Source organism: Lycorma delicatula, chromosome 9 (genome assembly GCF_047948215.1).
Source record: "Lycorma delicatula isolate Av1 chromosome 9, ASM4794821v1, whole genome shotgun sequence".
In the NCBI taxonomy this organism is placed as follows: domain Eukaryota; kingdom Metazoa; phylum Arthropoda; class Insecta; order Hemiptera; family Fulgoridae; genus Lycorma; species Lycorma delicatula.
This window is the reverse complement of record NC_134463.1, coordinates 97857802-97870800: the sequence shown is the minus strand read 5'-3', so window position 1 is coordinate 97870800 and position 12999 is coordinate 97857802. Positions and strand designations below refer to the sequence as shown.

General features: G+C 33.1%; 1 protein-coding gene across 1 annotated transcript in view; it reads left to right on the top strand.

Annotated features, from left to right (window-relative positions):
* The first annotated feature begins 12212 nt into the window (after positions 1-12212).
* The window catches only part of LOC142329737 (aminopeptidase N-like), a 90542-nt gene continuing 89755 nt past the window's right edge, over positions 12213-12999 (top strand). Inside the window, exon 1 of the mRNA XM_075374477.1 lies at positions 12213-12452. Coding sequence (XP_075230592.1) covers positions 12311-12452 — 142 coding nt within the window. The 5' untranslated portion in view covers positions 12213-12310. The remainder of the gene's footprint in view (positions 12453-12999) is intronic.

The following is a 12999-nucleotide window of genomic DNA, read 5'->3' as shown; positions in this document are numbered from 1 at the left end:
CTTGAACCCCCTTGTACGATCCATCCAGACACCAAGATACTTTGCTTTCTCCAAGGGGATCACTTCTACTTCTTCCAATCCAACAGAGATCCTTGGGATCCTCCTTCTTCCTGTCATCTGGATCAGATCTTAATCTAGATCTTTTAATAGAACAGACCAAAATTCAATTAGAAAAATATCTCATATAAAATCATAACAATTTTAAAAACTACAGACAAGTTGATAGACATAAACTGTTTGAAATTACAATGAAAATAAAAGGAAATAAATTACTAATGTTATCAATAGCAGGAAGAATTTGACATCTACATAAATTAAATTTTAATACACATAACAGGTACTGTAATAAGCAAATATTTTTTTATATGATTTATAAAATTTATTTTATTTAACTATAGATCCAGTGTAACAGTGTTAAAGCACTACCAATACCATAAGGAGAATGATTATTTTAGTGATTTGATGGTTTTATAAATTATTTATTTATTACTTGACTAGTTGATAACATAATAAATAAAACAGTACGATTTGATTCTGTTGGATGAAATACTGATTTACTTGAAAATCTATTTCCAAAATAAATACACAAATTCCCAATGCAGACAAGAGCATAGATTAAGTGATGAAGAGTAAACTCTTCTTAAATCTATAATAACAATAATACTATTATTATCATTTTGCAAATACTACTGATTTGACTATGAATATTATATCTAAATGAGAACCACACTGCAACAGTTTTATATATATTTAAAGAGCTGCAATGAATGATTTTTTGAACTGCTAAATTAATTTTTCAAATTGACATTGTTGGAATTTTTTAGGATGTGTAATAACCTTAAAGATTAATGTCTTAAAAGAATATTATTTAAATTTAATTAGATGAGTTTTGTTAAATAAATGAAAGTTGTACTGATAAGAATTTTTAAGATTAGAGTAATTTATAAGAAAGATACACCCATTACACATTTCAGGTTAATTAATGTAATTTTTTATTAGTTTTGCAATATTATAGAAAATAATATTCTCTCTGCAATGTGACATTTTAGATTTACTATAAAAGTACCGTTTACTAGTTTACTATAGCAGCCTTTAACAACAGTCATTTTATATTTATTTTTACATGAGATCTGCTGTTCAAGCCACATAAGTACTGTTATCTACTCATCCTTAATTTATATATATATATATTGTTCTGTAATAATTTTTATGACCTTATTTATAAAAGTACTATTATTTTACTGATAATATATTTACCTTGCATTAATAAAACATTTTTTATAATTTATTTTTTTTTATACTAGATTTAAAGAATTTCATTAAAAATGTTTTAAGTATAAATCTGACATTATCTAAAAAAGGTCTTGTTATAAGACCTGGTAACCTACTTAGGTGGTAGATTCCACATCTGTATTTACTGTTAAAGCACAAAAATGTATTATTTATATACTTCTGGTGAACAGTTTTAAAAAATCTTAATATTTCCAAATTTTTAAATTATAAAATCCTAAAGTATGTTTATTGCAGAAGGAATAAGTAGCTGTTTGATGTAAGCCATTAAATTGATTATAATTAGAATACACAAAACAATTACAGGTTTAAATATCCATCATATACCAGCACTTTCTAAAAAGTTTTATAGAGTATCTAATTTTTTAATAAACTGCTGGAGAGGTTTAAAAATATGTAGAATAACACATTTAAAAGGGAAATGTATAATTTACATCAGTAGAGCTGTTCATTAACATGATGCAATGTACCTTTGTAATACTTGATGACTTGTTTTGTTTTTCCAAAATAATTGTTATAGATTAAGAATTTCAATTTGTTCGCTTTACGACAAAAGTTACTATATGTTAATTTACATACGTATATATGTATTCAATTCCCCTTATTGAGAAGTGTTAACAGTGAATACAATGTACCTTTTATAACAGAAGGGGGTAAATTAATTTATTGCTTTACATTATATATCTCAGACTTTCTTGTGGATATGATGCATGTAAATAACTTGAGTTACAAGAGGCACAGTAGAGTTGCTTTCAGTACAGAATTATGGTTTTCAGTTCATAGAGAGTCTCTGTGATGAACAGGGTGAGAGTACCATTGTAGGGCTGAATATCACCAGAGTTTCAATGGCTTGGTTTGCTGATATGCAACAGTCTATTTTGTTTAGGGAAGAAGTAAATGGGAAATCACTTCACCCATCACTTTCTCTAGTAAAAAAATGAATGAGAATGGCTGTGCTGTTTTTAGGGCTACGCTGTTTGAGAATGTCTTGCAATTCATATATATATTTAAATGTTTGGATATACCCTAATAAATGAAACCATGCATCATCAGTGTAGAAAACATAATAAAAAAAAGTCAGACTTCTCTGCTGGAAACTGCTGAAATCCATTTACAGGATTGAATTCTCTTTCTGTAGTTTGCAGACAATAAGTTTGGACTCACTTTCATTTTATCTAGGATGAGACTGAGTTTCTTATAAACTGCTTTATGTGTGGATGAAACACCAATGTTTTTTTGTTGGGCCAACTTTCATACGGATTTGTTGGGACTACATTGTATAGAAGCTGATATATCCTGCAGTTTTCTTTATTGAGTACTGATGGTCTACCATTTTGCTCATAGTCCTTTACTGATGCTGTTTCCCTAAAACAATTTATCAATTAGTTTCTCGCACTATGTCGATTAGAAACCAGTGTATTTGGAAATCTAACTGAAAATTGGTATTCACCGTTTTTGTGTACTCACTGTTCTCACAGAAGACATACAGAACACCTTCTTGTTTCAAGATCACTGATCAGACTGGCTTGTGAAACAAACCTCAAACAATGCAAGATTACCAACCTTTACAGAGAATGTTACTCTCAGTCCATCTAATTCAATCCTTTACCATATAATAATAAATATATATATAAATTAACAATTAATATAATCCACCTTACCAGCACATTGTTATGTTCTCTAAATCTTTCGGCTTACTTGGAAGCCGTCATCAGGAGTTAAAATTAATGCATAAAGTCAAAAATTTTTAAAATCATAGATAAAATTTAAAGAGATTTAAAAAAAATTTTCATTAATTCTATCTAACTCCTGATGATGGCTTCAAGTAAGCTGAAAGATCGAGAGAACATAACAACGTGCTGATAAGAGGGATGTTTGAGAAAATATAATCATGTATATATAAGTGTATAGTTACTTTCTGAACGCATGCATATTTACTACAGGGACTGTGTTTTTGGATGTTTTTTTAATTGTTCATCTGCAACTTTTTTATGTGTGTTCGTTTATTTAGCTCGGTGGGCTGGTCCAATGGTAAACTCATCGCAAGTCACTTGTTTTAACAGCTGTTTTTTGAAGTTGAAGAGTTCAGATCCTAGTAAAAGTTAGTTACTTTTATATGGATTTGAGTACTAGACAGTGGATACTGGTTTACTTTGGTGGTTGGGGTTCAATTAACCACACATCTCAGGAATGGTCAGCCTAAGTCTTTACAAGACTACACCTCATTTACATGTCATACATATAATATTCATCTGATTGGGCTATATGGAGGTTGCTAATTTTTTGCTAGTTGAACAGATTGCAATGTACATATTAAGAATAAAATTAAAAAATTATTTATCTATAATTAAATTTTTTATATAAATATATGAAAAATTAATTAGCAAATCTAAATAATATAAATTAATTATTTATTATTAGATTATATAAAAATTAATAATGTATAAAAATAATTTTGTTTTTGTTTTTTTTTTTTATTTTCATTGTATGTTCTGCAATTAATTAGAATAAACCATTCAGTTTTTTTTTATGAAGTATACTTGGAAATATTAGTACTCTATACATTAAATTTGAAGTGGATTATGGCTCAACAGTAATATTACTTTATAGGGTACAGATAAGTTTTTCATAATTTCACAATCCATCATTAGATAACAGCAGTTATTATAGTTTAAAATAAAGTTATTTGATATTATTAAAAAAAAAATAAAAACAAATCGTAACATATTAAAAATTCATTAATTTGTAAATATTATAGTATAATATAATAGTAGATATATGGATTATTAAAAGAATACGTAGAAGTAGATAAAAAAAAACTTATTTAATAAATAGTGATTATAAAAATCTCTTATAAAATTAAGTTTGGTACATAAAATAAATGTGTGTATTATTGGCAGCACGTGATGATAAACCACTTAAAACATCTACCTAATATGAAAGTTGAGCTAATCTTATCTTCTATAAAAAAAAAATTATATTCTTCTGACACTACTTTTCTTCTTAGATGACAAAGAATTTTAAATGGAAAGTTACATAAAATGATTACTACTAATATTACAAAACCAGTTTTTATACAGTAAGCTAATTGAAAGACTAAGTAATTGATATCAATAAATTACAGAGGGATTAACTATAAAAATGTTCTAGAAATTATTTTATATAGTGTGTAGATTTATTTCTATAAAAAATCATATTTGTTATCATTATTTATTATATAAAACTTCTCTTAAGTATGAAACATTTTAATAAATAGATAACTAAATTTAAGCATATCAAATACTTTTTTTAGTATAATAAAAAATGGTTTAATAACATTATTAGTATCTTCAGGTCACTATATGGACTGGACTTTTTGGCCACCTGCATATCATGAACAATAGATTTAGAAAATGGACTTACTCCATCTTTAGAGCTGGCAATGTGGCAGCCAGGATCGACGTGATAGCAGATGTAACAGAGGCCCTTCCATCGTCCATGTATTCCCTAAAATGTCAAGTATGTAATAAGGTGTCATGTGTGCCGGTGCACAGGAGCCCAGAAAACTTCGGTGAGTAGAGGACTATCGCAATCCTATTTGGGGGTCGGATCAAATTGATCCCTGAGGAAAAGAGCTGGAAAAGTTATTTTAAAATTTAATTTTGTTATATTACAAACTTCTTTTAATGCTAGTGATTGATCAACATCCTGAATAGATTTAGCATTTATAATTGCATCAACAGCACCGAAGTATACTTTCATGAAGATCTCTGTGGAAGTGACCATTTTCCAGAGCAAATTTCAAGTGATGTCTCAATAAAAATATATCCCATCTTCAAAAGATGGTGGCTTGATAATACAGATTGGACTTGCTTCTTTGCTGATACAATCTCCCTCAAACAACTGGAGTTATCGAAAATGATTTCGACACTATAACTAATGCTATTTGATTCCCCTCCAGAATGTGATGATTGGGTAAGGGGCCAATGACCCCTCTCCGTAAAAAACCCAGCTGTTATGAAACTATTACATCAGCCTTGGAATGGATAGGATAAATATAAGAAGAAACTGAAAAGATGTGTGAAATGTGAAATAAGATTAGGGACATGGAATATCCAAACCTGTTTTAATCCTGGTGCATTTGATAATTGGTTGAAGCAGAAAGTTATAAATAGTTATCCTCACAATACAAGAAACTGATGGAAAGGGAGAGGTGACATCACGATAAACAACTTCAAGTTTATATATATATGGTGGATCTGATAAACATTTTTTAGGTGCAGGTTTTCTTATAAGGAACAAATAGATGAAATGCATTAAAGAAATAAAATCTGTCAATGCTAGAATAACATACCTAGTTCTGAAAAGAAAATTCAAGAGTATCTGTATAATAAATTTCCATGTTCTGACTGAAAACAAAGATGATGTAATAAAAGAGAAATTCTGTGAGTCTTTAGATAGTACATATGACAGGTTTGGTTGGGGATAAAGATCATAATAGGGGACTTGAACAACAAAGTGAGTAAAGAAAGCTAGCTACCACAGACAGACAGCAGGAAATAACAGCCTACATACAACTTCCAATGATAATGGTATATGGTTGATAAACATTGCCCAGTCAAAAGCAAGTACATCAAAAATATATCCTTTCTTCGCAAATACATACATAAAGGAACATGGATCTCATCAGGTGGGAAAACAATCAACCAGACTGGCTATGTATTGGTGAATAGAAAGTAGTACAGTAAAATAATCGATGTGAGAACTTATAACAGGAGCAGACATTAACTCTGATCATATGATAGTAATTTCAAAACTGGAAGAGAATATTAGCTCTTCAAACAGGAAAATAACAACTTCAACAGCAAAGATGGCTGTAGAAGAACTGAAGGTAGCAGAAAATAAAATGAAGTATAACTGCTATATTGATGAAAGGCTGAAAGAAAAACAGCCAGTACTCAAAGATGTGGTCATGGATGTTGACACATGTTGATCCTGCATCAAGGGAACTATTAAGATGGCAGCCAAAAATACTCTAACTACTAGAAAGATATAGAAAAGAAATAAGTGGTCTGACGATGAGCGCAAGCACTCTTTAGAGAATAAAGACAAAAATTGGAATTGGCTATGTAGAGTGGAAGAGTGGAATGTAAGAAGAACAAAAGACAATGACAAGATTCTGATAGGGTGTTGCAAAGTCAAAAGAGAATGTACATAAAGTGAAAGCTAGAGGAGATGGAATGAGAAAATACAATGAAAAATGTATATTGATTCTATAACCTCATTAAAGAACATAGGATGAGTTTCCAGCTAAGAGTGGATATGATCAAAGACAGGAATGGACAGGTATTCTAACAAAGAGAGGAAATAAAAAACAGTTGAAGGGGGTACTTAAAGGAGTTTCTGAATGTTAATCCTAATATAGTAGTAGTAGAAGAAGAAAATAAGCTGCCAGAGTTAGAGGAGGTGAGAAGAGCAGATAAATGATTGAAATGCAATAAAGCCGCTGATCCTGATAAGATATCCAGTGAGTTACTAAAGGAATAAAGGAAGGATGAGAGGAAATTCTGAAGGAGATACACAAACTAATTGTTCAGTGTTGGATGGAGGAAACATTACCAAGAGAATGAAAGAGGTAGTTATAGTGCTGTTGCATAAGAAAAAATGATAAAACTGACTGCAGCAACTACAGGGGAATTTCCCTGTTGAATGCATATTATAAGATACTGTCAATGATAATATTAAGTAGTTAGAAGAAAGAATTAAAGAGGTGAAAGGAAACCAAGCAGGTTTTAAAAGAAATCGCTCAGCGATACATCAGATCTTTGCAGTGAGACAGCTATTTGACAAAAGAATGGAATATGATAAGGTAAAACATCTCCTGCCTGTAGACTTCCGAAATTCATATGACAGCTTAATAAGACTGAGAGTTTGGATTGCTATGAATGACCTCAGAATCCTGAAGAAATTAATAAGGATGACTGTATGAACCGATCAAAGAACAGAGTAAAAGTAGTAGGTGATAGCTCTGAAGCATTTACTACAGAGAGCGGCATCAAAAAGGGAGATGGTCTATCTCCCCTCATTTACAACATAGTATTAGAAAGAATAACACAGGATATCAGTGATAGCGACGAGTTGAAGTTAGCAGGGTTAAGAATCCTCCTGTTTCCTGATGATATGGTAAACGTTGGAACAACTGTAGGGATTACTGAGAAACACATTAAGGAACTCAAAGAAAGTACAAAGAAAATGGGTCTACAAATCATCATTTGTAAACTCATTTAAAACTAAATATATGATAAAACTAATTATATGGTGGTGAGTAAAAAAAGGAAAAGTATGTAAAGACAAATACATTAGAATTAATGGTGAATCATTAATTCACCACTGTATAATTTCACATCTCTAGGAATAAATATAAATTGAAAAAATTAAATCGAAAAGTGGCCCGTCGCATCTCAAATGCAAATAAAAGCTTCTTATCAGCTAGCATCCTTAAGCACAGGTCAGTCTCAAGGATGGTAAAAGAGAAGGTGTATTGTACAATTATACAGCTGGTGTTAACCTACATGTATAAACTTGGATCTGTAAGAGAAAGTTGGAAAACCAACTAACATCTTTTGAGAAATATATAAGGACCGGTGTTAGATGAAGAGACAGGAACATGGTGAAGGAGCAAAACAAATTACTACATCAGCTGTATAACAAACCAACAATACTAAACATTGTTGGCTTGTTGTCGAATTTAAAATACAAGGTGTGGCTATTAAAAAACGAGACTAATTCTGTAAAATATTTTATTCTAAATTTATACATATTTAGTTATTATCCCCTTCAATATACACCCACTCCTCTATTCCTACAACGCTCCATGTGAATTTTCCATTGTTCGAAACAGTGCTGGAAGTCTTCTTCTGTGAGCTCTTCCATGATGCATACCGCTTTTTCGTTCACAGCTTCAACAGTCTTGTTCCTTTTAATGCAGATTTAAACTCGGGGAACAGATAAAAGTTACATGGTGCCAGGTCAGGCGAATAAGGCGAATGGTCTAATACTAGGATGTTATACTTGGCTAGAATCGTCTTGACAGACAATACAGTGTGAGCCGGTGCGCTGTCCTAATGAAGAACTCATGACTTGTTCTTCCAGAATTCGGTTCGTTTTTTTCTTATTTTTTCACGGAGTTGAGCAAGAACCTCAGTCAATGTTGATTAATAGTTTGACCTTCAGGAACCCAGTGAAGGTACACAATCCCATGAATATCGAAAAAAGCAACCATCATCGATTTGAATTTTGATTATTTTCAACGTCTTCTCGATCATCTTGGAAACTCTTAAACCAGTCAAAATCCGGCGCATGTGATAAATATTCATTGCCATATACTTTTTTTTTTAATAAAGATAAGTTATAGTAGCGGTTTTTCCAAGTTTCTTATGGCATTTCACGACAGTTCTTCGTCTAATAAAACACTTATCATTTTTTTGGCAAAAAAAAACAAAAAAAAACCATCAAAACGAAGGCCACAGCCAGACTAATATGTCTACAGAAACTGTAATGGCAACATTCGAAAGAAGGCTTCACGCTATACAGCTGTCAGTCGTACGAATTTGGCGTATGCGCAGTTCTTCTATAGCAGCATTAATCTCGTTATTTAATATCCACACCTCGTAATACAGTGGGAAGGATATACGGCGAAGGTGACTCACACACAATTGTGATCAATATAATTCCATTATTTCAAGTGGATTACCAGTACCCCAATATCTTCCTTACAGTGACATGATAAGTTACTAATGTTAATTTCACTATTAAAAGTATTTTTGCATATTTTAATATTATATTCACGTAAAGTACTACTCATCAAAATTTAGAAATTCAGTTTATGCATTGGGTGAGGATGGATTTCTGGACTGATTGCTGGACCATTAGGAAGATAAAAGGACTACCAACACTAATTCGTGTTAAACGCATGCATGCGTGGAATGTTGAACCTGTCTGTTTTAATTTATTATTTGCTTTAATGATATTTTTATTTACGTTTTTATTTTTTATATACGTTTTTAGATTTTAGAGCTCTTTTTATTATAGTATCATAATAATACGAGCGTGCAGAACGACGGAGTTAGAAGACCAGGTTGACCAAGGAATAGATGGTGGTGAGGGTGGGAGAAATTGTCAGAGAAGCGGGGCGTAATGTTGACTGGGTGGTGGAGGCGGGTGATAGAGGTGGATGGAAGAGGCTCATAGATCCACGAGATCTATGAAGATTACAAAGTAAGTAAGCAAATACGAAAAAAATACTAATTCTGAACAAGTTATGTTGGAATAAATCGTATATTTTATGTTGTAGAATAATACGAGGGTTATTTTTTTTCAAATTCCGATCGGTCGCGAAATAAAAACCCGCGCAAAAATCGGAAGACCTTTGCGCATATGTGTTGCGCAGCGTCTCTAGTATGGCCTTCAATCATGCCGCGTCACTTCGTTTAGTTCTGAACACGCAGCTAGCACGTAAACATGTCTACAACAATAGCATCTCCCACCAAGTCTGAAGTGCGTACGGTAATTCGATTTCTTCAGGCTGAGGGGTGTAATGCGGCTGAAATTCATCGACGAATAAGTAATGTGTACGGTGAAACTTCAATGAGTGACAGCAAAGTGCGACAATGGTGCAGGTACTTTAAAGCAGGACGTACAGATTTTCATGATGCAGGCGGTCAGGAAAGGAACCGAGTGTTAACCGATGATCTCGTTGAGGGAGTGGATGAGGCGATTCGAGAAAATCGTCGGTTCACAACTTCTGTATTGAGTGATTCGTTTCCTGAAATTTCAAGGTCAGCTCTCTACACCATTGTGAGTGAGAGACTTCAGTACCGCAATCTGTGTGCGAGATGGGTTCCCAAGATGATGTCCGACCATCACAAAACAATGAGAATGGACGCCTCCCTAACGTTTCTCCAGCGCTACTGCAATGAAGGAGAAGATATTTTTGAACAAAATTGTCACAGGAGACGAGACATGGGTCCACTTCAAAACTCAAGAAACAAAAGAACAAACCAAACAGTGGATGCATTCTCATTGTCCCAGTAAACCAAAGAAGTTCAAGCGAACCTTCTCCAACAGAACCTACTCCAACACAGTATGGGTACTGTGTTCTGGGACCGGAATGAAGTTCTCTTAGTGGAATTCACGGAACGTGGCACGACCATCACTGCAGTCTCATACTGTGTGACTCTTCAGCGTCTACGAAGGACAATTCAGAATAAGCGAACAAGAATGTTGTCATACTTCTTCGACAAAAGGCGATAAGTTTCACCAAAATTGTAAGTTCCCTATTTCCTTTCCCTTCAAGAAAGAAGAAGAGGGAACGAGCCCAACAGCCTTCAGCCCAGCAGTCACCTGTCCAGCAGCCACTGACAGCATAGAAGAAAGAAGAAACCTGCACTTTCCCCCGTTCAGCCCTTCGGGTCCACGGGAATATCAAGGTATGTAATTCCGATTACTGCCAAGTCTCGGAAAGTGCAGGCCAAAGAAGAACGAAGAGGTCATCTGCAGATGAATCTGGTTATCTGGGGAAGGAGATGAAGAAGAAAGAAGACCCTCTACGCGACCCGACGTCACGGACAGGAGTCCGGAAAAGAGCCCAGCCGAGATGCACCGTGAAGGGCAGGCGTTAAAGAAGTGGATGAAGATCTTCTCCTTATCCATTCCTAACAAAAACACTTACAATTAAATTAAATTAAATCAGCAATTGCGACTCCCTCCGAAGAAGGGGGCGCATTGCTCCCTTCAAACAGTTAGTGCCCCGTTGTTGCTAGCCTATGAAGCGTTAGCACCGAAAGGACTTCAGTGGATGGTCTGAAGGGGAATTACATCGGGAGGACAGGTTTTAAAAAGCCTAGCCTCCCGCGATCGGACCCTAAAATGGGTTCGAGAACGCTGGTACAAACGGATTGGAATGCTAATAAATCCGTCCTTAAAATATAAAATAATATAACACATAAAACTTAGAGTCGCCATTAAAAATAAACCCTTAAACACGCCCGATTATAGAATCATACAGCAGCAAGGGACACTGTTCAGGTTCTGCGATTCGTAGAGAGAATTTGTGAAACTCCCGCCACCTTTGCGTTCCATTTCGTTCCGAATGTTGTCATCAGGCATTGTCTTTCTCCATGACAATGCTCGGCCGCACACTGCAGCTGAAACAAAGAAGCTCCTGCAGCGTTTTCGTCGGAAAGGGTTTGATTACCCACCATGCAGCCCGGACTTGGCTCCATCCGATTTTCCTCTCTTTGCTCACATGAAACGCTGGTTAGGAGGACAACATTTTGGAACAGACATCGAGCTGCAGACCAGCCTAGAAACATGGCTGAAAACACAGGCGGTTCCGTTTTATGACGAGGGTATTGGAAAGTTGGTACCACGCTACGACAAATGTCTAAATCGGAGTGGCGACTATGTAGAGAAATAGCGTAACTATGTAAGTACTTTTTACAAATAAAAAAATTTTATTTTCACTTTGGTTTTAATTTCGTGACCGATTACACATTGAAAAAAAAATAACCCTCGTGACAGTGTGCAGTTTTAAGTATAAACGAGATAAATGTATCGTATAATAAGCTTAGATAAAGCGTGAAGAAAACGTATTTACTGATATTTAAAATATGCAAAATTGCCATATTCTATTGTTTAACAATAATAAAATGAATTAACATCACTTTTCCGTCTTTTTCGTGTTCTAACTATTATATATTCATATATTAAATTATTTATTATTGTTTAGCAGATTGTCTATAATTAAAAAAAAAAGAACTATAAAATAATATATTTAATTAATTATTTTTCACGATAACAAGGAGTAATTAGTCGGTTGATAATTAATGTTATTTATTGCGATAATACATATAGGATAGTTCGTTCACTTATTTGCTACTTGTAAAGATTATGTTAAGTTTGTTATCAGTGGTGTTATAAAGACTGTTGAAACTCCCATTGACTGTTACTGTACGTTGCGTGTTTCTATTTAGTGAATAACATGTTTGTGCCAGTGTTTTTTATAGTATTACTAAAGGTTTCCGCATTTTGTTTAGCCGATGATATACAGCTAAACCAAAATATTATACCGAGTAATTATAAAATAAAACTGATTCCAAATCTGGAAAGTGGTACTTTTGAAGGTTAGTAAAAAAAAAAAAAAAATCAAATTCTGTTAATGTTTGAAATTTTTTCTGCAAATCACGTTTCATAAATTTATCGTATTTATCGTACAATATAATCTATTTTATAGTTTAATTAAATAAATCCAGACCTAGTGGAATTTAAAAACTAAAACTTTGGGTTAAATTAGTGAAAAAAGTTTCCTTTATTTTTATATTTACGAAATATGAAAAAATATACTTTGATAAAGTTGCGGTTCTTGATTATTGCTCGACGAACAATTTTTTTTCACAGATACTGAATATTTTAAAATAAAATAGACTATATAAATTTTCTTTTAAATCCAAAAAAATATTTGTGTCTTACTGCTGAATATTAATTGTGTAAAAATTATTAAAATTTTTCAAGTTTATTGTATGTCAAAAATAATTTTTATTTTCTTTCTCCTAATGTTTACGTTGCAATTTGTTCAACTAGTGAACAATAAGCAACTCTCCCACGGCCAAATGAGATGAGGGTGATAACTATGACATGTAAATGAGATGCAGTCTTGTACAGACTCGGGCC